The sequence below is a fragment of the Pteropus medius genome, unplaced genomic scaffold, assembly GCF_902729225.1.
Source record: "Pteropus medius unplaced genomic scaffold, Ma_sr-lr_union100, whole genome shotgun sequence".
Lineage (NCBI taxonomy): Eukaryota > Metazoa > Chordata > Mammalia > Chiroptera > Pteropodidae > Pteropus > Pteropus medius.
Window position 1 is genome coordinate 2,419,120 of NW_024340693.1, and position 27,442 is coordinate 2,446,561.

The 27,442-nt window shown below is 44.1% G+C and overlaps 1 protein-coding gene across 9 annotated transcripts in view; it reads right to left on the reverse strand.

Annotated features, from left to right (window-relative positions):
* The window catches only part of PAN3 (poly(A) specific ribonuclease subunit PAN3), a 123,680-nt gene continuing 96,238 nt past the window's right edge, over nt 1-27,442 (reverse strand). For 6 of the 9 annotated variants that reach the window (XM_039862755.1, XM_039862738.1, XM_039862710.1 and 3 more), the window contains 12 exons: nt 24,093-24,254; nt 23,745-23,861; nt 23,556-23,657; nt 21,178-21,288; nt 19,877-20,042; nt 18,728-18,818; nt 14,171-14,310; nt 11,645-11,774; nt 11,216-11,280; nt 5,252-5,390; nt 2,806-2,935; nt 1-1,881 (listed from right to left, as the gene is read on the reverse strand). In XM_039862755.1, coding sequence (XP_039718689.1) covers nt 1,718-1,881; nt 2,806-2,935; nt 5,252-5,390; nt 11,216-11,280; nt 11,645-11,774; nt 14,171-14,310; nt 18,728-18,818; nt 19,877-20,042; nt 21,178-21,288; nt 23,556-23,657; nt 23,745-23,861; nt 24,093-24,254 — 1,517 coding nt within the window. In that variant the 3' untranslated portion in view covers nt 1-1,717. The remainder of the gene's footprint in view (nt 1,882-2,805; nt 2,936-5,251; nt 5,391-11,215; nt 11,281-11,644; nt 11,775-14,170; nt 14,311-18,727; nt 18,819-19,876; nt 20,043-21,177; nt 21,289-23,555; nt 23,658-23,744; nt 23,862-24,092; nt 24,255-27,442) is intronic. The other 3 variants (XM_039862773.1, XM_039862729.1, XM_039862719.1) reach the window with 2 other exon arrangements.

Consider the following 27,442-nt stretch of genomic DNA (forward strand, 5'->3'; position numbering starts at 1 on the left):
CAGCTTCTCTCTGTAATTCTTTATTAAAAATATTGCTGTACACATAGAGACTGAAAACAGGATTAAAGATGAATAACCCATATTGGGATCATGACGTCAGAACTTAACATACTGGTGTTTTTTAGGGAAGTTTTCGTGACATCCAAATCACAGAACCAAGGTCAAAAGCAAAATACAAAGGTACCCTCAAAAATATTTACAATGAAGTAAATACAGCAACTGAACTCAGAACAGGTACAAAAAATTGAAGTGACCAACGCTACATGATTTCAAGGGCTGTCCCTTCTGTGCTTTTCTGTCATGACAGGAAGGTACGGGAAGTTTACATCCTTAATTCGACTACTCTCAGATATCAAAACCTTCCTATGAATTAAAAAGACTAACTTTCAGACAACCTCTGACATGGAATTACACTATGGAAAAGAGGGCTCCCCAAAAAACACCCCGGCAGAACCAAGAGTTCTACTGAAAACCATTCCCAATAAAAACTAAATGAAAAATAAATATAAAACAAAGCTTAAAAAAATATGTATTACCTGACACCAATTGTTTTCTGGCTGACAATATTTACCCATGAAAACTATCAGCTGTCTACCTTTTATATCCAACCAAGTCCTGAGGTTACTAGGGGCTGAAGCGAACTAGCATTTTTGACGCAAACGTCCCGGGTGTGTGACTGGGTCTGCCTTGCACAGGGCGGTTTGCTGGTCTGTACAGGAGGAGAGATTCGAGCCCTGTTTTACCCCTGACCTTTTCGAGCTTTCACAAAACATTGGTCCCCAAATTAAATTTTCAAAAAGTTCCCAGGCCCCAAAACTAAAATAGATGATCCCCTTTCATTTTCAAAGAAAACAATATTGGAAAAAATCTCCAGCCCGCTTATAAATTAAGCATTTCATATTTCTTCTAGAATACAAGTAGTTCTTTTTTGTACAAAAGAATTACAATATGATTTGTCAAAAAACATATAAAAAGACAGCTGCTCTTCCTCAAATACATGAGCTAATGATAAAAGACTTTTGCACGTCAAAGTCTCCAAGTTCTTGTTCCTTTTGCATAAAAAGAACAATATGGTGGCAAATGTTAATTATCCCTTGAATAGTGAACATTATGTTCTTTTAAAATCCATCCAGATCAAATGCGGTAATTGATTTCCTTTTTAACTCAACCACTGATGCTCCCGCACGGATTCGAGCACACCTGTTAACACACGGACGGCGCGCCCCTAGTCTTCAGAGCTGTCAGCCGAAGAGAGGTGCTTTTTCTTGACGCGAATCTCAAGGCAGAGAAGATCACTTTAAAGCTTATAAAAAGTGGACAGAGAAATAGTAAAAACTTCTCTGAAAGCTACAAATATGTGTAATTTTAAGACTGGAGACCGTGACATTGGCTACGAGCGTCTGGACGCCTTCCTGACCTTGGACTGTCCACGCCGTCGTGACAGCTGCGTGGTGAGCACCCAGGGCTAGTGAAACATTCAGTGCTGGGAAAGGAGAGAGTCTTCGTTACTGCTTTGTAAGAAAGAAAATTCCTATGTGTTTGGCAGTCTTCAGTATCAAAGTACAGGGTATTTCGTTAACTAGAAATTCCACGAACACCCAAGTTTGGCGACAACTGCACGTCCGAATGCTAAGAAAGTTCGGAGGAGGAAAACTCCAAACTTTTGAGATTGACTTATTCAGGAACGTCCCGCACGGTTAGGTTATTATCAAAAGTTCTATGACTTTGGGCTAAGCAGCGACTGCGAAGGCACAGCAGATGGTTGTCCCCGGGTTCGGGCTGTCCAGGTCCGGAAAGCTCTCGGTGCCAGCCCACTGCCGGGTTCGGTTCGGCCTCTGAACAGGGTCTCTGCGGAATCCAGTGTAAAGAACCATAACAAGGCTGTGGGTCAAAGAACAGAGCTTCATACAGAAAAGCGAACTGGAAACACGCGAAAGCCACATAGTCCTGAACTGCGGGCCTGTAACACAATTTCTTAATTTTTTTTTCTATTTCCAAAAAAAAAAAAAAATCACATAAAACGTGAGTGTATCTGACTAGCAGAAAAACACTTTCAAAAAAAGGCTCTGGCTGAATTTGGAGCAGAGAGCTCGAGGTGCCCCTTCAATTACCGTTTATCCAATTTTTAGTCAGAAAGGGTTTCGATCAAGTAACAGGGGAACTCACATCCGACAATTCACTGATCTTTCTCCTGTGTGTTCTCACGAACGAAACGAAACGAAAACCCCAAGTCTCAACCTGCACGACGGCGGCACCCGGAGCTCGCGTACAGCACGCCCAGGAGCGGCAGACACGACGTCGCGCTCCCGTGACGCCGTCTGCCTGCCCTGGCCCCGCGCTCGGGCAACCCGTGCCACCCTCGGGGACAGACATGCCGCCGGAATCGTTCCTCAAAACGTCCTTGCACAACAGATTCCTTTAGTAAGTATACAACGTGGCGAAAGTTCAAAGATCAGAAAAAAGTCTTTAAAAAATTAAAATTAGTGCATATACAAGTGGAAAAAAGAAAAGCTGGAACGTCATTCACCTAACGGTGCGCCTTACTCTAAAATAAACTCTGCGCAGACGTGGCCCCAGCAGCAGCCGCGGCTCCAGGATGCGTGCGACACTCCCGCCTTCGAGCGACAGGGGGCCCGGCAGACGCGCCCGCAGCTCTGCCCGTCCGCCGTCTGCTTCCCAGGGTGAAATGAGGTGACGAACGCGGTCGGCTGGAGCGCGACCCGCTGCTGGCCAGGCTCCCCGGCCGCGTCCCGCGTGTCGTCCCGCGTGTCGTCCCGCGTGTCGCCAGCGAGTACTACAACTGACCGTTGGCAGCTGCGATCAGCTCCTGGAAAGTGTTTTCGAAGCAGCGCTTGAGGTCACTGTACGTCACCACGAGCACGCTCTTCTCGTCTCTGGAGGTGAGGCTGATTTTTTCCGGCACGCCAGCGTCCAGCTGAAACGGAGAGAGGCACAGAATGAAGCCCCCCGAAACGATTCAAGGCGTTCGCCACCTTCCCTTCTGGGGCTGCGTGAACATTTTACATTCCTAATTAGCGCGCGCACGCGAGGCGGCTCACGTGCTTGTTTTTCCTTTTCCCTTGAGTCAAATATAACGTTTACTAGAGAGGCGGATACAACTAAAGGGCGCCAACAGAGAGAAGCGACTATGTTGGCCGCGTCTAACGAAACTCCAAACGCGCTCAGACCCCGCCCCAGGGGACAGCCCTCCCGGCTTCCCCGAGGGCCCCGAGGCAGCCGGGCTGCCAACCACACGCTGCCCCGACCCCTTCGCGCTCCACACTTGTTTGCGTTCCATTCCGCCCGGTCCGCACTCAGGTTCATCGCTTCCCCAACATTGCCCGATTATTTCTGTATCACGAATTACAATGCAATGAACACATTCATCTACTTATTGTTTTTCTTCTATAGGATTACCTCCTTAGGACAAAGACTTATTTACAGGTTAGTCCATACAGCCAGCTGCTGACCGAAGGGTGCCAGAGGGCAGCTGGAGAGTGGGACCAGCTGGGGTGTGGGCCCCAGCTGGGGAGCGGGACCTGCCAGGGTGTGGGACCGGCCGGGGTGTGGGGACCGGCCGGGGAGCAGGACCGGCTGGATTTGGCAGTAAGATTTTAACGAGGTCTTTACAAAGCATAAATACTAATCCTTACTCTGTCAAATAACTTAATAATGGTTTTCACTTTATTTTTGTTATTTTCAATGTGCCTTTTTCCTTCTTTTTTTATTCATTCATTAAAATGTTTAAAACTAATTCTGAAGACTCAAACTTTCAAATCATTTTACCAGTTAATTTCAGTCATTTCTATCAAAGTAAGCTATGTAAAACTTTAATTTACATATCATCGGTAAGGCCATCCAACCTTTTTAATTACCCTTTCAAATTCAGAAAACAGTTACACTTTCAGATTTGAAATCAATTTCATTTACTACTAGTTATATGACAAAATAAATTTTCTTTAGATTTTCAATTACCCAGAATCATTACGAAAATCCTTGCTAAGACATCTGCCACAGCGCACACCATTGGGCCCACCCGTCCGCGCATCACCCGTGACGCGCGCTGTGGTCACTGAGTCTCTGATGCTGTGCATACGATTTCCTAAGATCTGACAGAATTATTCTCTGCTCACTGCTCTCAAGAAAAATGTTTTTCCCTTAAGGGAAAAAAGGCAAATGAATACATAAACCATACCGGATTAGTTCAACGGTACACACAGTTTGGTTCTGTCTGAATGTAGGTTACTGACGGTACTCTCTGAGAGTTTTAAGGAAATTCAAACAAGGCAAAGTGCTGCTTAAAACAAAATGCCAGGACAGCTCCCCTGGACAGCTGCTTAGCACAGTTAGCAGTTCTAAATCACGGCCAGAGGGGGCCTGTCTCCCCTCGTGCTTGCACAGAGGGACAGTTTGCACCCGGGCATGGCCAGAGAAAATGCTTTAAAGTTCAGGGCCACACACAGCCTTCTGCCACATAGTCTTCTTAGCTGGCAGGCTATACGAAAACAGGCCACCGATCGGATCTGGCCCGTGGACCACAGTGTGCCGAAGCGCTTCAGTCACAAACCTGTCCAAAGGCGAGGGTTTACCTCTGGACACCCATTCTAAGCGCCGTAACTCCACGAAATTCGTAAGAAAAACGCATTTCTTCCTTCCTCCGTACACTGCATCTGCCCTTTTAAAAACACAGAGCTCGCCTCTCAAGCAAATTCATGACGTATTTTCATCTACTTAATTCATCTGCCCGCCTAATTTACAACGCTGGGCCTGCGTTAGCAGCTCGAGCTTTTCATTTGCACGGCACCTGCTGGGTGTACACCTGGGGCCAGCAGTAAATGAGCTGGTAACATGCAGGACATTCAACATGGCTGACAGTGACTTAGAATTCAGCTTTTTAAAAACACTTGAGCACAGACTATTTTTCTGATTTTCCTACTCAATGTTTTATTCGATATAAGAAAATGACATGCAAATAAAATACAGTATGAAGGGAGGAAAAGGCAGTCATTTTGTGACATTTATCACAATAAAAAGATCCACGATGAAAAATTCTAGTTATTCACGCAGGTGTTAAAAAAAAACAACCCTTCCAGTTCTAAAAATTAAGTAGATACACCTAGAAACTATTAATAAAATGTCTTGCAGGAAACAGCAGAGTACATCTTAACTTCTTAAGTCTCTTAGTATTTGTAGAGGATGCGACTCTACACACCGTAGATAGCATTATGATTTAAAAATCGATACAAATTACCTTGTTAAGACAAGAAATGATATGACTGAGATCAATCCAGGGAGCGCCCGCTTCAGTCACCTGATGAAAAAGATGATCCCTAAACAGTTTCAACAGGTAACGGTCTCCAGTCTCTGACCAGGTGGGATCCTTCTGAAACCTGGGAAGGTAACATTTCACCTCAGTAACTCGTCCGTATGCCGCATGGCCGTGTGCTTATTCTTCTCCAAAAAAAATAGAGGTTTTTGTGTTTTTGTGGGGTTTTTTTGTTTTTATCCCTAAGGGTTTTTATTTAATCCCAGAGGCTGCAAATTTTTATTTTTCACATTTTAATCCCAGATTGCCCAGAGTTATTTTTAAAAACTAATGTCGCTTAACGTGAACGTATGTGCAGAGCAGTTTCTAACTCTCAAGGGCAAACACCCCTTATCCGACCGACTCTCTAATCGCTTCCTTATGTGGGCCCTTACCATGAGAGAAAACGGGGAAGGGAGAAATGTGCTCAGATGGCTTTAGAGACAGGTTACAGGGAAGGGGTTTTCTTCCTCCCACCCTTAGGTTACAGAGTGGAAAGATGGTCAGGTGTGAGATCGACTTCACTGGTGAGAACGGAAAAACGTTTAGGCAACAAAGACGGGGCCGGTCTGGGTTCCCGCCACCATGTGACGTGAGAGCGGCTGCGAGGATCTGGAGCACGGACCAGATTCCCCGTCAGTGTTCGGTGACCTCTGCAATTTACGGTCTAATAGGAAAAACAGCAAATAACCAAAACGAGTCGGAATTGTATCTTTAAATAATGCTGTTAAGAAAAAGGAATCTGGCCCAGAGGAGAAACCTGCCTTGGTCTGCGGAGGTAAGGAAGGCGGTCCCGGGAGCGGGCGCCTCTCAGAGCAGCAGGTTTGCAGGGGCAGAGCCTGGGGCAGGTGAGAAAGGGGCAGTGTGGCTGGGGGAGGGCTGGGGGACAACAGACGGGAGCAGAAGAGGCGAGCAAAGGGGGGGCCGAGAGTATGCCGAGGGCGGGGGACAGAGAAGCCAGGACGAAGAGAGAGGAGGATAAAACCAACGGAAAATAAACGCAGCTCCGAAGCAGGAGCGGAGAGGGCAGACCGCGCAGCCTCGGGTGGTCAGAACGCCAGGTCTGCGTCCTAGGAGCGGGTGGGGACGCCGCCCCGCGCAGACGCAGCATGTGTGCGCTTCGCAAAGACCACGCCGGGCATTTCCGATTCAAGCTGCTTAACCACACCATCTCCCTCTATCCCCTTGCAAGTCCCCACCGAACGGACAGTCAGTGCCTTTGGAAAGGTACGCACACAGGGACAAGGGGAGCAGACCAGCAAGGGCACACGGCAAGGTGGAAGCAGAGGGGCGGCGCTGGGACTCTGCCGACCTGAGGGACTGAACTGCAGCGCCACACGGGGCGCGAGAAGGGGCGAGACCACAAGCCGCAGTCACGCCACGAGGCCCGCCACCCCGCGCCATCGGGCACCATGAAGGAGCTGGGGGACGGAGGCTGGAGCAGCAGAAGGGACGAAGGGCTCTAGAGACAGCAGCAGCCATCTCTCATCCCCACCGCCACGTCCGCCTGGCAGAATCTGCCAGAAAGGGCACCGGAAACCTTTCCAGAGCGGGCGGACAGAGGCTCTCCAGGTGCCAGGACGCCGGGCCAGGCAGGAGAGGAGGCGAGGTGGCAGGCTGCTCGGCCAACGCTTCCCCCGCCTGGCTCCCCAAAGCGTGGCAGCAGGTTTACGCTCCAGGGAGAAGGCTAGCAGACTTTCTTCTGGAGATGCTGCCCAACAGAAATCCTGACAGGGAGTCTACCAAAAGCAAAAAAACCAATCACACCTGACAGTGTCCGGATCACTGCTTTAACAGGCATGCATCCTGCTTTGTCACAGCCCAGCCCCCAAAGAGAGCTTCCCATTAGCTTTTTAGGACCTCATTTTTAATACAAACCAACAGCCAAGGATCAGAAATCCTTTGGAGAATAAAACAAAACAAAACAAAGCAAATTCTTGTTTCCTATGAGATGGTGCAGGGAACAGAACAAAACCAAAAAGCAAAAATCTCTGACAGCCTCAGAGAAACGAAATTAGATGCTGTAAGAGAAAACACTGAAAGCAGAGCGTTCTTGAAAATTAAAAACGTAGCAGAAGTTTAAAAATTCAAAGGATTAAAAAAAAACCTTTAATTTTAGACAAAATCAGTTGAGATAATAGCCTAGAAAGTAGAACAAAAAGATATGGCACAAAAAAACGATGAGAATATCAAATCAACTGCAAAGTCTAACATCTGAACAACAGGACTTCCCCAAAGACAGAAGCTGTCCAAGAAGCAACAACGAAGAACACACTTTCCCAAGATTAAAAGGGCCCACGTGTCAATTCATCGGAATGAACCAAAAAGCCGCACCGAGGCACATCGGCATGAATTTCCGAACATCGGTGATAAAGACAAGACTCTAAAAGCATGGGGAGGGAGGGGAAGAATTTGGAAAGAAAATCGCTTTGAAACTGCCTGGAAGTTAAAAAGCAACAAAGAAACGCTTCAAATTTTGAACGGAACTATCATTAGTATTACTCCACTGTGTACTAGAAGTACTAGCTAACACAATCTTTAAAGAGAAATTAAAAGCATAGAAATTAAGGAGGAAATATAACTTCCAATATCTGAAGATAGGACCATATACCTGGAAACCCAAGAGAATCTACTGGGAAAACTAACCAAACAATACGGTAAAGGCAGGGTACAAAATTTACAGAAATCAACCATTTTCATATAGCAAGCAGTCTAAGAAGACAGACTGGGGTGCGGGGGGGCACCCTCATTTATAATGGCAACGAGAAAACATACCTAAGAATAAACTTGGTGTGCTCTGCCTACAAAGAACAACTTAAACACCGAGGAGACAAAAGCAGACGTCGACGAGTACGGTGACACACCTATCTTGGTTAAGATAACCTGACACCTAAAAACACAAATGCTCCTTAAGTTTATTAAGAAATCTAACATGTTGTCTTCTCTATAAAATGCCATCAGGTTTACCGATTTTTAACTGAAACAAGCTGACTCTAGAATTTATAAAGAAAATTTAAAAATTTTAGGACAAACAAGATGGGAACGGTCAGTACTGGATTCTACCACGTCAGTCACTAAAACAGACACCGCCCTAAACCAGACAGGGAAACCAGACTACTCCATAAATAGCTTCTGGACCACAGGAAAGTCTTCCGGTAGAAAAACGCTGGAATCATATCTTAGATTCCACATAAATTCCAAATACGTAAGAGATATTTTAACTTAAAAAAATAAAACTATATGTATTCTAGAAGAAACCATGAGGTAATTCCTTCACAAGCTTACACTGGAAAAGGCCTTCCTAACTTTCTAACTAGGACTCAAACCTAAACGCATGAAAGACGTTCCATCAGACTACATACATAAATGTCTGCACGGGAAAACATTAAGCAGAGTCAAAAATAAAATGAAAAAAAAAAAGTCACAAAGGGTAAATCTCTCTAGCTCGTCCTATACATCAAAAAGAAAAACAGACAATCCAACTGAAAATAAAAATGGGCAAAGGAAACGGACGGACAGGAAAAGAAGACACAAATGAGTCAAAACACAAAAAAAGACAGGCAACACCTCATGAAGAACACGAACTCGCTGCGCCTATCAGGCTGACCAAAATCCAGTCTGAGAAAAGGACTGTTGGCGAGAGGCACGCGTGCGCCGCCCGTGGGAAACCGTCCCGCGACGGCCAGTGAATTACAGTGCCGTTTCCACTGAGCCGGCAATCACGACTGGGTTGTTCATGCACACACGACATCAGGTGTGCTCAAGGCAGCCTATTTATACCCAAATGCCCATCCATAAGGAGCTGGAGAAACAGTGCATCCACAGCGTGCACCACACTGCATGGCCGCAGACTACGGAACGCTTAGCACGGGGTTAAGAGCACCAACTCTGGGACCACGGAGCCTGGATTTGAATCCCAGCTCATACACTTACTAGCTATGGGATCCTGAACTTGATACGTAACCTTCCTATGCCTCAGTTCTCTGTCGAATGAGAATATGAGCACGACCTGTCCCACGGCGCTGTTAGAAGCATTAAGTTAGGTCGTATTTGTAAACTACTGTGACTAGTGTCTGGCATATACTAAATGACTTCTAAAATACATCATTATGAGAAAAAAGCAACATACAGAATACTGTATGGCTTACGATTTCTATATATCAAAACTGAGGGGGTGGGGGGCGTGGAAATAAGAAGATATAGTTGTAACTTGGGAAATACGTACAAGAAACTTGAAAAGGCTGGCGGGAGAAACCGGGAGATTGGAGAGGTCAGGTGTGAGGGGTTCTGTTATTTTCACTGAGAACCCTTTCCTACTTCTTAAAAAATGTGTTTATATGTAATCTGCTGAAAAGGTTTAATTAACAAAAAGAACTTTCTGAAGACAATCTAGAATTTTATACCCAATCATACTATCAATGAAGTGTGAAAGCAGAATAAAGATATTTTCAGATTGGCAAAGACTCAAAAAAACTCACCTTTCTCAGGAAGCTACAGGAGGATGTGCTCCATTAAATTAAAAAGAATAAACCAAGGAAAAAAGAAACAGGGTATCCAACGGAAGGGAGAGACCATGGAAACTCCCAGGGTTACAGTGAAGGGGGCTCCAGTTCTAAAGTGAGTGTGAGCAGACTTAAGGCACACGCAGCCCAGACAGGACAGAAGGACAGAGGCTCCAGGGCCAACTTCTCTACGGGGGAGGAAAAACAGGAACTGACAGGTTACCTATTTTTGACCACATGGAAAGGTGTTTTATAACTGACAGAGTTTGGAATGAACTGGCGGTAAAACTTTTTTCATTTGCTTAGTTTTCTCTGTAAGATAATTAACTCCTTGAAAACAAAGATTTAAAACAATACAAAAGAAACACAGTTATGACTTACATGGTGCAGCTATGAACAATATTTACCTTGTTATAATAATGCCCATGCTGAATAAAGACAACTCAAATTCTATGGGTTAACTGGTACATGTGTGTGTGCGTGCGTGTGTGTGTGCACATGTGCGTTTTCAGGTAAGGGAAGGCGTCTGAAAGATAAAACATCTTCCATGGGACAAAATCATGAGCTGAGTTAAATACTGGAAAATAATCAGGAAAAAGCACTATAAGCATACATTTTAGAATAAAGAGAAATGCCAGAAGAGACAGCTAGTATCTGGCTCAACATGCTTTCTTCATTCACAAAAATTATTAAAGAAAACACCGAGTCTTTTAACTCTGAAGAAAGTAAGTGGACTTGAATTCTGTGGTCGAAACACTCCCACGCTGTGTACCATCGCCTGCCTCTCTTCGCACAGGTAACACTGCTGGCCCCACACTGTGGTCGCGGCATGTGGGAGCAGCTGCCGCGGCCCTGCCCGTCTCTGACGGTTATGCCGTCTCACACACAGCAGCTGCGCTTCTTTAACGTGTGATCGACTTGAACTTACAAGCCAGGCCGAACTAAGTGGCAAATAATACAAAATGGTGACGCCTTTCCGATGCCACCAAATGCGACAGCTACAAAGGATGTGCTTTAACAGGACGTAAGAGGCAGGTGACGAGATACTCTGAAGTCTCTGATCTAAATCGACCGGACTTTGAAAAGGAGACAGGGCAAAGGCGGCTCTGACGCTCATGACATGTTCCCTTGGGAGCAGACCACAACGGAGATCCCTAACACAGTATGTTTTCTGTACATGCGTGCATGTGCGTGTATGCATGTGCGTGTGTGTGCGTGTGTGAGATCAAGGACAAGCACGCCAAGGCTGTGATCATAAAACAGCATCCTACCCACAGGCTGAAGGTCACTGCACATGAGAAGTTTTCTCTTTTTCCAAATAAAACCAGTAAGAATAAGGTATACGCATTCTTATTATGCAAAATAGTGCCTTTGATTAAAAACATTGTAAAATACTGTAAATCCTTACTCCGGCCTCTCATTGATTGTTCCCAATTTTGCTAGAAGCCTAAACAGTCTTCCATTTTGAACCTCCTATAAAACATTTTAAAAAGAGAGAGAATATTAATGTTCCAGCTAACTGAATATAAAAGCAAAAGTTTATAAAAACTCGTATCCTGCACCAATATTACCTTTAAACAATAAATCCTAATATCCCCACCTTTCAGTTACACTTTTCAATGCAACATGACCGAGTCGGCCAACTGTTAACACTCAAGACTATGCGACTGGCCATTTTTAAGAATTATTAAAGTTTACATTAAAAAAAAAAAACCATGAAATTAAACTACTGAACATTACGCTTGGGCAAAAGGAAGTGTGAACGAGCTCAGCCACGTGCACACTGTGCTCACACGGTGGTGACTGCTGGGCGCCCCTCGCTAGCCGCGCACTCTACCTTCGCCAGGTCCTCCTCTATGACGTCGTTCCTCATCTGGGCAGCATCCAACTGAGTATAAAAGCGAGCACCGATCATGGGCATGATGTCATTGACACTTCGCATCCGGTTTTGGTCGGTCAACAGATACCTGGCCGAAAGAAAGACGGGTCAGCTGGACGCTGAGCACGCGACTCAGAAAAGAACACGACCCACAGGCACACAGCGATCGCAGCCGCTGTCGTACTGTGCGCACGGTTCTGAAAGCATGTTTCATGCGAGTCAAGTTCACTTCCAAAGCCTAATAATTACATCTCTTTTCACGAGCCAACGGAGAAAACTTGGACATGACCCTTCCGCTACACTTTTGTCATTATGAAACTGCGACAGGAACGCTGACCAGGGTCGCCTGCCGGCTCCCTGCTCAAACCCTCTCCACGACGTGGGAGGTGAACAGTGTCACACACTTCTGTGAAGAGGAGAAACGGGGGGCGGTTGTGGGTGCAGAGATTTTTCCACTGCTCTGGATAAATCAAATGAGCTTCGGCTCTTTGGTAAGCTGTCCTCTGCTCTGGTAAGCTTCATTTAGGCTGTCATGGTACCTTCGTTCCTGAGAAATCTTCATGCACGAACACACATCGGAAGAGACCAATTCAACTTCCTCTACCGTTATAACTAAGGCAGAACAATATTACATGTTTCAAAGGGCCACCTTCCAGAACACACTAGTTATTCATCATCTATTACTGCTTATTCCGTGACGTAAGCCATTTCCTAAGCATCATTAAAGCAGTCTCCCACCTTCTCTCTCTGCTTATAATTGGTCTTATTTTCTTCACAGGATTTGTCGTTATCCACAAACATCTTACTTGCTCACAGGTTTATTATCTCCTCCCCATGAAGGTGGAGGCTCCAGGAGATGGGGGATCGTGTTCAAAGCATCCTCAGCACCTGGCACATAGCAGGCGTTCTCTTGTTGAATAACTGAACGGTTACATTCATGTGCATAATCTACGTCTCGGCCATTCATCTGTAATTACTGACGTGTTTACCTCTAGCTCCTCGAACTTAAAGCTACTACAGGCTTCCTGACTTTGGCAGGTGCTTCACCTATCTTGGTTTTGTCATCTGTCTAATGGAGCTAATGACGGTAACTGATTTCCAGGGTTATTAGGAGAAATCAAGTGAATTAATTCATCACATCGATCAGTTCGAAAGGGCCTGACACATGGTTTGTCGTCCTATAAATACCAGTCACAGATTAAGTATTAAACTGTAACCTTTTCATTTACTCCCTTTTTATTAAGGACTATTTCAAACATTTATACAAGTAGGGAACTGTATAATGAATCCCCAGGCACCCATCACCCAGTTTTATTGATTATAAGTGTACGGCTGCTGTCACATTTATGTCCTTTACTCTTCTAGACGGAAGAAACTTTGAAGAGTATAAGCTGAAATTAGCGATATCCTGGGTGTTGTAAACTAAAGCTAAGAATCACTGCTGTGATAATATGTGAAACAAATATTTTCATTTCTACGAGAAATCACTTCATTTGATTATTAATGGGAATCGGGTAACTCTGGTTCCCAGGGCTGTGTCACAATCACGACACTCATGCTGGTGTCTGGCGTGTGACAAAGCACAGATGCGCGGCCCCGCCCTTCCTGCCTCTGTCCCACCCCCCCCGGGCTGGGCCGAACAGAAAGCGGACTGTCCTGGCTACACGGAAGGCCAGAAGGGACAGCTGGAAGCTTCACACAGACTGAGCAGGATCAGTGAGCTCTAACTGCTTCCAGAACGTAACAGGAAAACTCTCAACCTTCCTAATCTCTGTCCTCTACAACCGCTTACAGTGAAGGTCCCTCTGTCCACCCTCTGGAATTCCCCAGGGTTAAGTTTTAGAGGGATGGAGGCCGGAGAAGTCCTCCTGTGGTGACGGGAGGCCACGGTGGGTTTCTCTTGAGCTAAGTCCCTTTCAGACCTGTCCTTGAGGACCTCGGGGCTTGGCGGGGCTGGAGCAGAAGCATGGGGCCCACGCAGGTGCCTTCTGGAACGGCTGCCAGCGGGCCGTCAGGGTGACGTGTGACAGCTTCTGCACAGGTACTGGCGCCCTCCAGCGCAGCAGCGTCTGACAGAGCTCTCTGAAGTGACGGAAGTGTTCTCGGACGCTGTCTGCAAGCCACGTGCGGCTTCTGAGCCCTTGCAATGTGGCAGTGTGGCTGACGGACTAGGTAATTAATTCTATGTAATTTTAATTAGTTTCAGCTCAAACGGTCCTATGTGGCTAAGAGACACCGATGCAGCTTTAGAGGATGCCCTTTGGAAAATGTTCAAGACGTCGATGACGAAACACACCGGCTTATGAATTTGTTCCAAAAACTATACATTTAGCAGTAAAAATAAATTATGAGTTGTTTAATTGTGCTTTGCCTGATTTTGAACAGTAGGACTAAAATAAACAGAATCACTATTAAAAGGCCCTATGACAAGCTATCTTATTTCACGCGCTCATTATATACATTTAATCATATAGTAAAACTTACAAAATCAGATTCTTCAGGTCAGAGGAGTAGTTGATTGTCACCAGTTCCATGGCTTTCTGTAAATTCTCTCGCTGGATTCCTGCCAAAGAGTTGCAAGCCAAAGCCAACACAACTTTTCCTAACGATATCAGATCTGCTTGCTGACATGAAAGAATAAATATAACTTTTAATTTTTATTTTATAGGTACAGACGTAACACACTGACACTATTGCCCGCAGGGCCCGGCACAGGCCTCGGCCCGAGCTCACGGGCCCCGACTCCCCAGCGGGCCGACTCCGAGCCCCCCGCCCACATCCCTGTGGTAGGTCCGCGGCCTCTACGGCACCCGGCGACTCGATGAAGGCCGCACCAGACCAGCGTGGAGAGAAGCCACTCCAAGCGATGCGAATGCCCAATACAGAGCTGCGGCCTCACAAACCTCTTTTAATTTTTATTTAAATAGAACTGATCTTATTATTATTACGAGAAACTGAGGACTGGTTACTACAGACTTCCTTTACTGTGATCATTACACCTGTGATATGCGCTTTTCTCATTTTCCATGATGCCTAAAATACAGTGCAGTTTGGAGAATTACTTGAAAAAAGTTACTCCATTATCTCAAACACGACATCAGCGGCCCCGACGCTGGAGAATGTTCTAGAACACTGAGAACACTGAAACCCCCAGGACACGCCGTCCGTCAGGGCTGTGCAGGGGACCTCCTAGTCTGTGCCCACCTGGCCTCCTGCCTTTTTTTTTTTTTTTTTTTTCAAGATTTACCACTCTGAGGTTTTCCTTCTGAAGGATTTCCAGAAGACAGCGGGTTGGACTGAGGTCGGCTCTCATTACCTATGACAAACTGGATCCAGCAAACAAAACGGTTGCCCCGAGGCCCTGCTTGGCAGGTGACTATTAATGAGCACGACCTGGGAGAACGGAACAGCTCAGAATCGAATGGAACTGTCTGAAGGACCTTCTGCAGAAAACGTCCATAATCTTCAAAAGCCCATGTCTTATCTGAATTGCTGCATACGCGTTCATTTACTGAACGCTGATTTGGTATGAGGAGTTTTCAAACCTAGCTACACATTAAAATTGTCCGAGGAGCTGAAGAAACACCAGAAAAAGCACCGCTGGCCATCCAGCCCCTCATCCCAGGCCTGGTGTTAGTCTGCGGTTAATTCGCGGGGTTGGTATTTTCCAGTTTCCACAAGAGATTCTGAAATGCGGCCAGGGTTGAAAACCTGTGCTTTGCGGAATGTTTGTAAACGGTGTATCTGTGAAATCAGGTGAGTACTTCCAGGCAATCGCTAATGAAACTTTACCACTATATGGCTACCCTTCACGACATTCTACCCAAATAATGAAGTATGAGCAGGTCCAACTCCAGGACTAAAACAACATGGCAAAGTTCAAATCAGACATTTATCCCAAACTAGCATGTGTGGATCTGACACTTAGAACATGAGAGCCATACGGTCAGGGGAAAATCACTCTGCATCCATCAGGACAACAGATGCCTAGGGGTACCATCAGGGAAACTTTCAAACTGCACGACAGGTGCAGGGCGGGAGGTGGCGTGCGAGGGGCAGACACTGCGGCCACCGCTTGCTTTCTGGAAGGCAATGCCACGAATGAACGCAAGGAGGGTGCCCTCCGTACTCTCGAGATCAGGTAAAACATTCCAAGTTACATTAATGAAATCGTAAAAATGGTGGTCAAGAGAAATCAGTGCACGTAACCGCTAACTGGAAATTCCTACCGGCGCTGCGATCCGACGTCATCGGCAGAGCACACCGATGGCGGCACCCGTCAGACACCTGAGCGGTGTGCACCAGCACGCAGCCACCCAGGCCTTAAAACGGAGGGATTTTCAGTTCAGCGCCAACCTACACTGGTGCTGTAACTGAAACACCCCTATTATTCCCCATCATGAGACAGGAAAACAAAAGTCCAAGACAGCTGAAGGACTGAATGGGTTTAAAAAATAAGAACATCTAATTTGGGTACCACCCACCACCTTCCCAAAGCTGACTACAGGTGGGAATACCAACTTTTAAAAATAAAATAGACACTTCACATAATCCAGATCAAATTAGAACTGATCTTTAAAAAGAGGTCAATCAAGTCCCACTTAAGAGTGTTTAACATCGCAAAAACTCAGGCGCTCTCCTCGCTTCCCTGCTGAGGAATTTTCCATTTGTTATTTTGCTTCTTACCTCCAACTGGTTTTTTCCCCCCATTTGCTGAATTCTGGAGGTTTTCCCCCCAACTCATTTTCAGTTTCTTCCTCATTCTTGAGTTCTTGATTTTTCTGAGTCTATCTATGGCTCTACTTATGTCCATTTTACTGAAAGTCAGTCTCTATTCACGTGTCTGAAACAGACTATGAAAAATAGACTACAAGACACAACATGTTCCTTCTCCCGTGCCCGCTTCGTGACTCACAATCCCCCACCCCCACCCCGGATGGCACTATCTCCACTCTCTCCTTTATCCTGCTATTAGCTATATGGAAAATCTACCCCCACACATGTGCCCACCCCCGGAAAAGAAAGAAAGAGAAACCTGATCTATCTTTTACTGTTGAAAAATAAAGAGAAGGTGACAGTGAGCTGGAAGTAGCCTGCATTTATGAATGAAAGCGGCCGCTAGGTTACCAACCAGCCCCACCTCCCCCCCGGCCAAATGCCTGCTTAAAAGCTGTTTGTTTAGAACCCTGGGATTACTTTTTCTTATGAAGAATGTTTTTCAAGGTAACTACACAACCCATAACCAAAGTAATGTACATTTGCAGAGAAAAAATGGGAAACAATACTGCTGAGACAGAGAAAAAAAAAATCAAACTAATCTTTCTCTTTTACTAGTAATTAAAATACAAAGGAACTCTTCACATAGAGAATAAAGATACTGTAAGGCTGTTTTTCAAGGTGGACATGAGGTTTCGAGATATTTGCAACAGAGGCTGATGGCACTGATTCTAAATAATGTCGAGTTTCTCTTCAAAAATTTAGTATTATTTACTTGGATATATGAAGAAGATCGCTAGTATTTTAACAATCAATAATCAGTCCCTTTTAACAGCACAAAGATTATTAAAAAAACTGTCAGAGCCAATTAGTCAATAACTCTACGACAGAGATAAGAAGGGAAGTAGCTGGGAAACAAGCACCCTAGGTAAGAAAGGGGCAAATAAATCCTCCGGCAGGAGCAGGTGCTGCTGGGAAAGCAGTCAGACCCCTGCCTGCAGTGCCCACCAGGTGGCGCTACCAACCAGGACAGCTTGGCTGAGGCAAGGACAGGTGGGCGCAAGCAGAGGGAGAGACGTGAAGCCTGCAGACCCATCTTGGCCATTGTAAATAATGCTACAAGGAGCACAGGGGTGCATCTATCTTTTCAAGTTAAGTGTTTTTCCTTTTATTTGGATAAATGCCCAGAAGCGAAACTGCTGGGTCATAGGATATATCCATTTTTTTCCTGAGGAATCTCCAGTTTTCCACAGGCGCGGCACCAGTTTGCAGTGCCGCCAACAGCGCACGAAGCCCCCTTTTCTCCTCGTCCTCGCCAGCGCAGGCTGTTTGTTGACTTTTTGACAACAGCCACTCTGACTGGTGTGAGGTGACATCTCGCTGTGGTTTTGATATGCATTTCCCTGATGATTAGTGATGCTGAACATCTTTTCATGTCTGCTGGCCATGTGAATGTCTTCTGAGAAATGTCTTTTCATATCCTCTGCCTATTTTTTGATCAAATTATTTAATTTTCTGTTATTGAGTTGGATGAGTTTTCTTAATATATTTTGGATATCAACCCCTTACTGAATATATCATTTGCGATTATATTCTCCCATTCAGTGGGTCGCCTTTTTTGTTTTGTTGAAGATTTCCTTTGCTGTACAGAAACTTTTTAGTTTGTTGTAGTCCCACGTGTTTATTTTTGTTTTTGTTTTCCTTTTCGAGGTGACGTGTCCAAAAAGGTAACACTTAACGTTCTTTGCAGAAACAGGTTCTTACTCTCCTACATCCCCGATGAATCAAAAAATAATAAATAGCTGAGAACACGATGGGGCCTAAAGCCACACTATTATTTTGAAATCAGATAGCCAAATTCTGATAATGTATAAGGAGTGAGTGAGGCTTTGATTAAGTAAAAGAAAAAATTATTTCGAAAATGGCAATACAACACTATTCCTTTGAAAATATTTAATATATTCAGATTGGTAGTGGGACAACTGTTCTAATAAAACTAAACAGGCGTGACAAGTGTGTTTATAATATATTAAAGAAGTGAAAAAAGTAAAATCGCATTTAATCTAACTCATTCAGCTGACCAATGAATGTTTTAATCTCTGCTGAGAACAAATTTCCTAATCGCATAAACACATTTGCATCTGAACAGCTAGAATCATTTTATAAATCGATCACCATTCAACATTTAGAATCCAGACACTCACGGTGACTAAAATGATGTTCAAGGTACTGGACTACAAGCCCTGAAGTATTTTTTAAAACAAAGGTGGTCAAAAAAAAAAAAAAGCCCTAAGTTATTAAGTAGTCATGTTAATTCTTACTCACCTGGTATTGAGCCATTAATGCCAACGGATTATTATTCTGACTGTTATCAAATGTTAAAACATCAAACACTCCAACACAATTTACTCGCAACCTTTAAAGACCAGAGAATTTAAAGAAAATAATTAACATGAGATTTTAAAATTATACAATAGTGGAAATTTAACATTTCCTAAATATCTGGAAGGACCTCAGAATGTTATCTACTCTAACCTCCTCTCCTACCCCCATATCATCTCTACAAACCACCATTTTAGAAATGAGGAAATTAAAGCTCGCAGATCTCAAGTGGCAGACCTGAGGTTACAAGTCAAGGACTGACTCAGACCTCTGACTGCCAGGCCAAGGGCCTTTCACGGCACCAAGCTGCTGCCCTGTTAGTCACTCACGAAAAGAATAAAGCTGCTTTATTCTTGGTAAGTTAGTCACTCCTGAAAGAGAACCAGGTAGCTTCCTAGCATTTGCTGAGGACGTGCTAGACATCGCTCAAAGCACTTGACATGTGCCGACTCATTCTACCCCCTCAACAGTCTCCTGAGACGGGTACCGCGCAAATGTGGGCAACGGAGATAATTAGTGTCTGACACGCAGGGTCACAGGGACAGTAACCAGCAGGGCCAGGGCGTGAACCCAGTCCCCCGCACTAGACCCTGTGGACCTTATGCTACGCGGCCCCAGACCGTTCTCAGAATCACAGCGACTCAAGCGGAACCACTAAGTCAAGGTCTGCGCACTTCGCTCTCTGCCAGCGGCTCTCAAAGCCGGGCCGAGCAGCAGCTGCGGCTTCTCCTGGGACTGGTTACGAATGCACATTCTCAGGCCCCACTCCGGATTCACTGGCTGAGAACTCAATCTGTGCTCAGTGAGCCACCAGGTAATTCTGAGTCACGCTAACCGCTGAGAAGCACAGTGGTACACAGAAAGTCATACTGACGCTACTTCTACGTCTCCCTAACCACGCACACCTCCCAAACCCTTAAAGATCCTTGGTGAATAACCAGGCGTTTTACTAAGGATTCAACATTTTTTTTAAACTTACAAATGAACTCATAGTCACAGCGGTTCTTCTGAATGGAATATATGAAAAGGCAGAATTAAAACAGATCATCATTAGATGCTCAGTGAAGAAGCCAAAACGCAAAATGCTAGTACCTCGTCTTGCCAGATATCAGGATCTTCGTTGGGTCCATGACGCGACAGGCCAAACCTGCCGTGTGAATGGTGCGCAACGCAGAACTCAGCTGGACGATATACGCCCAGATGAGCGACTCCGGCAACAAGCCCGCATGCTGTCTGGGCAGAGGTCCGTCGTGCTGACCTATGAAGGGGGTGGGAAAGAAAAAAAAGGCATCCTCATTTAACTAATCAACCAAAAGATTAAAACATCCAAACCAAAATTAACAGACAAAATTTATTTATCTTCATGACGCGATTTGTCAATTTACACGTGTGTGTATATATATGTAAAATTCAAGTTTCATCTATTAGTAAGAATTTAAGATGAGCCCAAAACATCCTGTTCAGGAGATCCCACCTTTACGAGCCTGAACAGCGGAGCTCTCAATGAACCCCCCTCTTCCGTGACCATTGTCATTATTGAACAATAAAAATTTGAAGACTTTGTTTAATTGTGAACCAAGAATATATAAATTCTGATTAAAAACGGGAACTGCAGAGACTGTTCTTTGACTTAAAAGGGGGATGATCCAGCCTATGTCGCCATCCACGCACGTGAGGCCTGCTCGCCCTGCGGGCCGAGGGAAATGGAGGTGTCTACCGCCCTTTCTACAGAACACGCCTTCTCACTCCTCCGCTCACAGCCAGGCAGTTAGAGAGAACATCCGACTCGAGAGCACATAAGTGTAAAGCTCTGAATGTCACTCATGTGCAATGATGAAACACAAAAATACCCTGGTCCGCCGCGGGAAGCAGTCATCTTGATCCTATCAACTCTCATAATGCTTCCTGATACGATTTCCTGGGTTATTTTTAACCCTCAAATCTGAGCAGTCACATAAATCGAACCCAGGTTTTGTACAGTAGCCCCCTTATTTGTAGTTTCGCTTTCCATACTTTCTGGTACCTGTGGTCAACCGCAGTTGAAAAATACTAAATTGCCTCAACCATTGACATCGTCTGCTCCTGACATCCAGCCATCGACATCGTCATGGCTCGATGACCCAGGGTCTCCCAAAGCAGATGACTCTCCTTCTCATGCATCTTCAGGTTGACAGCAGCCTAACGCTACGTCACAATGCCTACGTCATCCACGTCACCTCACCTAACCATGCAGGAACTGAATCATCTCACAGTATCATAAGAAGGGTCAGCATAATCATATTTTGAGAGACTACGTTCACATAATTTTTATTACAGTATGTTGTTATATAATTGTTCTATTTTTATGGTTGTTGTTAATCTCTTTCTGTGCCTAATTTATAAATTAAACTTACCATAGCCATGTACGTATAGGGAAAAACAGTATATACAGGGTTCGTGACTATCCACTTTCGAGCATCCACTGGGGGTCCTGGAACGTATCCCCCGCGGATAAAGGGGGACCGCTGTATTTCAGAAAATAGAACCTTATAGATCCACGTGTTCATGTGGTTGTAAACAAACCTTTTGTGAATCGGGTCTAAAAGCAACACAGTTAAGTGGTTAATTGCGGAGATAATACACAGCAAACAGGCGCCGATGGCTTGAGATACAATTACCAAGAAAAAGCAAATACAAAATACAAAAACTGCTATCCCTCAAAACTGAACATGGAATCTGGAAAACTGTGTCAGATGACTCAAAAAGTGGCTCTAGTGATAAATGCCAAGACAATGTCAAAGATGACTATGAAGAATTTAATGAAACTATTTAATAAATGTGCCGTATTCGGTCTTAAAGTTACCCACATTTTCTCATTTTAAACTTATCACAGCCTCTATGTGGTATGGTATTATTATTATTATTCCCATTTTCTAAATTAGTGTATTTCTTATGCAATTTTTTGTGCAAAGTTAATAAATTAAATAGTATAAGGAAACAGGCTTTCATCTATGTCTGTATGAGTTTATACAAACACTGGCTATTTTTTTCTTTAATATTCACACAGAAAATAGGATTGCCTTGTATTAAAAGTTGCTGTAAAATATGTATAGCATGGTTTAGGAAAAGTTACTACCATTCAAACAATACTTTCAAATATTAGAAAAAAGACTGATTCCTGTGAAAATGTAATCATACATAAACAATCAGTCAACACCAAAAACAGAATAATTAAGATTTTTAAAAGCTGAAAAGGAATGCTATAAATCAACAAGGGGTCAATTTTTTCCCCCTAGGGGACATCTGGATGTCTGGAGACATTTTTGGTGTCCCAACTGGGGGAAGAAGGTGCTACTAGCATCTAGTGGGTAGAGGCCGGGACGCTGCTAAATACCCTGCAAGGCCCAGGACGGTCCCCACGAAAATAACTACACAGCCCCAAATGTCAACGAGGCTGAGGTTGAGAAACCCAGCTATAAATTACAGCCAACAGTCATTTCACAGGTGGGATTACTAAAATAACTTTGAACTACTACAGCTATACTCATCTGTAAAAGTCATACTCCATCTCTTTCAGCAAAATTATGTATGCATCTAGAGATGACACGGCAGAAAGAAAAAAGTGACCACACTGTATGACCAGATTTTCAACGTGAAACGGCCATGTAACCACAGTTCGCTTCTTTCAACCGTCAAAAGGCAAAGTCACGAGTAAACAGAAGTGGTATTTCTGTCCAGGATCAGTCCTTAAAGGAGTCAGCATCCAGAAGAAAGCATCGTGTGGACTCGAGTCCTTCTCCCTCTCTGGTTTCTCTCAGTATGTATTCAAGAAAAGCTTTACAGCATTAAAAGTCACGTAAAGAACGCAATGCATCTGTCCTGCCCCCAAACAAGAAAATGATACATGCCTTTCCCCTCCCCAAATACACAGATTAACAGATATCTCCAAATGAATTTACTTATACTCTGAGATGATTTACCCTCTAATAAACTTGTGTTAGACTGTAATTAAAATATTTTGGTTCTTTGCAATAACTGAACTATATCTCAATTCTTTAAACATGAGGAAGGGGCAAAAAAAGAAAATACTCTCCATTTAAATAAAAGTTACATGAAAATTTATCCTGAAGACTAATTCCTTTAGTGACATGAAAACTTTCCTTTATCAAAAGCATCTGTTTAGTGAAATAATTTCATAAATGATATATGGTCACACTGGACTCTGAGGAAGTCACTAAATTACATTCAGAAAATATAAAAAATAAGGGGAAATTGTTTATAATAAATTCAAAAATGCAATAGGATTTAGAATAAAATAAAATAAAGAGAACAATGGAAAAGGAAACCAAACCAAACCAAACCAAACCATCAAGACTAGAAAGAAATACACCAAGGGATTCACAATGGCTGTGTTTTGCGTGGTGAAGCTACAGGGGTTATTTTTCAATTTACGGAATTTTCCAAATTATCTCTATTCAGAAAGAATTATATTTTTAAAGAAAACAGTTCTTAAGAGGGTAAATCTTTTATCATATTATATTGTTTTTTAAATTTCGGATCCTACAGGAGTCTTTCGCAACCCATCTTCGCCTCGGTCTATGCACGTGATCCATTATTTCCTAACTGGTTACACACACCCCACTTCTTTAAGGCGTGTCTTTTGAAAATGCGACAGGGTCTTTAAGCTGAATGACTACAGGGATGAGTTCGCATGTATTTCCAAATACAAAGCCGCTCTTCCACAGAGCAAAAACACTGATCAAAATACAGCTGGCTTGCATCTCTTTCTTACCCCACTTTCTCTTTGTGAAATAGGCGTCAGCGTTAGGGTCATTAAAGTGTCTGCTCATCAGAGTTTCTCCTCCAGCATGGAAATCATATGCAAACACAAGAGCTTAAAACAAAACACAAACACTCATTACTGCGATCCGGCTTCCAACAGCGAGGCCCACAAGCAGAAGGACAGTTACGAATTACTCACAAGGCTCTGCAAATGCTTTAGTGGTAAATACCTCACGCAAGGTTACAATATTTGAGTGCTGAATTTTTTTCCACATGTCGACCAATACCATGCACTTTGTGTTAACAAGACGAAAACCTGAAAAAGAAATATGTTTCCACTAAACTGTAAATGCCATCTCTTCCTTCTTCCATAAGAAGTGTGAATAAAAAGCCACGTTATATACATCACTTACGAGATACTAATTTCCAAACGAACCCATACATTTATTTATTATCCTTTCAATTCATACATTAAATCTATTCAGGAACGTCTGAATAATCTCAGCCTCACTAATACGCTTCTAAGAGGATAATTTATCTTCCTTACCATGAATCCTCCGAAGGCAGTATGGCAGATCATCTTTGCTATTTACGGCTTTGTAGCAAGATGTAATGTATCCAAAATTACTTGATTTCTGTATCCGGTTGGGTGGTGGCAGTGGTTCTAGAGGGAACAGGCTATGGTAGCTGTCAACTTCTGTGGGGACTGCTAGAGTGATTCACAGGGAGATGACTTTTAACTTGCAGGCATGCATAAATCTCTCAGAGTAATACAAAAGAAATCAAATCTACAAACCACTGGTATCAAAACACACTTGTATCAAAGAACAGTGTCAACATTCGTAACGATCCTATAAAACAAACTGGCTTCGCCATCAATAAAATAGTCATTATAAAACAACCAAAGAACAGTTAGATTTCATACACTCTAAAGTATGTCTTTTACAGCACGATAAAACAAACATTAGAAACAATTTATCACTTAGACATTAAACATTCCTGATTCTGATGCTGAATAAAATCAAGACAGATTTTGTTTCTCCAACATTTTATCTTGTATAAAACATATTTAGACAATGGCGCTAAGCTATGAATTCTTGTTTTGAAAGCATAAAGATATTCATTCAGTGAAAAAGTATAGTTTTAATCTCTAGCAAAATATAAAAGAAAAAAATTCTAAAATAACTTTACCGCCATGCCTGCCATGTTCCTCAAAGAAAGGAAAATTATGTTTAAGGAAATGCAATGCATTAGGATTTGCTCATGATCCCCTGATAGGCATTAAAAACTGTTTAACTTGAATCCCAATTTGTTGTTTTTTATAAAAACTAGAAAGTTATATGGGAAAATGTATTCAGTGGTTGGCTTCTCTATACAGAGTACAGGCAATTTATTTCCCCTTCTTTATTGCTCCCTATTTTCTAGAAAAAACATGTATGAGTTTTACAACCCAAAAAGACAAGTAATTTTTTAATGCTTCAGATACAACCAACTGTATTTTCCAATCGGACAGCTTCCATTCATTCAATATCTTGATTGACTTAGGAACACCCAAGATATTTCGAGTGAAAAGCAGATGAGTGAACATGCAGGTTATGAACGGAAATCCTTCTAGAAAGGACCATGGCGGAACTTTCACGGTGACCGCTGGCTGGGAGGGTTCTGTCACCTCTTCTCTACACTATCCTGTGCTTGCCAAACTTTTACCACAGACGCGTTTAACACTAATCTTAAAACATGGCAATAAATCTTTAAAAAAAAAACTCACAAATATAATTGGTAATTTTTGACCTATAACCGTTGAGAAATCCAGGTGGAACCCAACTGGGAAAACTCTTGATTCCAGGAGACAGGTTCAAAAGGACCCCTCGAATACTCACACTCATTGCTCTTAGTTCTCGAAGCGACTGGAGAGAGGAGTCGCTAGTTCATAAATAAGTGGCTCTCCTGTGGGGCAAGGGAGGGGATGCAAACCCAGGCTCTGGTTCCACAGTCTTGTGCTTCTGACCCCTGGGGGGGCGTTTTGGTCACAGCATAACAGCGATTGAGAGTAGCTTCTAACCAAGGTCAAGTGCCACATTCTACTGAAATGAAGGCGGTATAAGGGAACTAGACCCACAAGCGAATAGAGCTTAAGTTCTGCCCATTTATTATTGATTTGAATGATCAGCGTAATATCCACAAATGATAGATTTTGTTTCCCAGCTATTCCATAAGGGAAGTCATTAATTTCAAATTAGTAAAAATGTATCAAGTATCTACCACATGTTACTGAGCCCACAGTGATGAAATGTGGGTTCTTATCTAGAGGCTTCGAGATTCATATAAAATACAGTACGAGGCGAAATGGCTATTAAAAAAGCACAACCTGCCACGACACTGGTTCCCAACCTTTCGCTCCCTGGGGACCTCCTAGCGGTCCCGAAGCCCGTCTGCGGGCCCAGCCGGCATCTGGTTCCGCAGGTCTCACGTGGGGGCCAAGAACCACAACTCCGCCAAGCCCCAGGGGTGATGGAAAGGTGCGCTGGGGTCAGGACCTGCTTCTGAGAGCCACTACCCGTGGAGGCCCAGAGAAGGAGCCTCTCGAGGACATCAGGAAAGGTCTCCCGGAAGACCTGAGGCTGCTTTCTCTGAGCTCTGACGAATGCGAGGCGCCGTCCAGGAACAGTGACACCTCACGGGGTGACACGGGGAGCATGCATGTGGACCGCACAGGACGTGCAGGGGGTAGGTGGAGCTGAGAGGCAGGTGGGGTTAAAGCGGAGGGCAACTTCAATGCCACACTAAGGACCTGGAATTCACTATGGCAAGCAGTGGACTCATGGCATCTGTGTGACGAAGAGATCGTGTGAGGGACACGAGCAACTAAAAACCTTAACTCTTAACTTGATCGTCCCTGGGTTTACTCTGAAGCAGATCACGCTGAATTCCATACGCTGCGGGGGAAACCTATCATCCAAAGCAGCGGTCCCCAACCTTCCTGGCACTAGGGACCGGTGCTCCCATGAGAATCTGACGCCTGAGGACCTGAGGCGGAGCTGAGGCGGTGATGCTGGCTCTGGGGAGCAGCTGCAGACGCAGATGGAGCTTCTCTCTCCGGCCCGCCGCTCCCCTCCTGCTGTGCGGCCCGGTTCCTGACAGGCCACGACCTTTGGCCTTCCTTGTTTCTCTTCCTTTTTCATACAGTTTTATTACATCTGTATGTACCCCTCAAAAGTTTATTGTGTACGTGCATGCTTATGCATGTATGTGCATATGAACATGTATTTGCAGAAATGTAAGTAAATATAAATTTTAGTGAACTTTACAAAAAGGTATCGTGCTGTGCGTCGTGGCTTTTTTACTTAGTGTTCCATTACTAAGACCCTTCTGTAGCGCGGCAGGTCAGGGCACCTTCTCCACTGAACCCGCTGCATCCTGTTCCACTGTCTGGCACGATCACGGCTACATCATCTCGTCCTTCAGATGGGCGCCGGGACTGACCGAGGTTTCTGCTACTGCGAACAGCAACATTAACAGATACTTGGCACACTTGCGGCTGAAGGTGTGCAGGCGTGTACCTACGCCCGGGAGCAGGACTGCTGGATCACGGGGTAGGTACAGATATTCGACTCTAGTTTTCCCAAGTGCTAACAGGTTCGCCGACTTATACCACCGACAGCAATGTAGTGGAGAGCCCGTGGGTCTCCACCGTAACAGTGTACATGGTCAGGCTTCAAAACAGGGTTCTATTTGTATTTCCCTAATCATCAGTGACCTTCAACATCTCTTCTTACATTTATGGATCATATAAATTTCCATTTTCTTGAAACGCCGACTCCTATCCTTTGGGTCATTTATTGGATTGTTTAGGCTCTTGCTGATTTGTGTTTTTTATATTCTTTGCCAGCTGTGTAA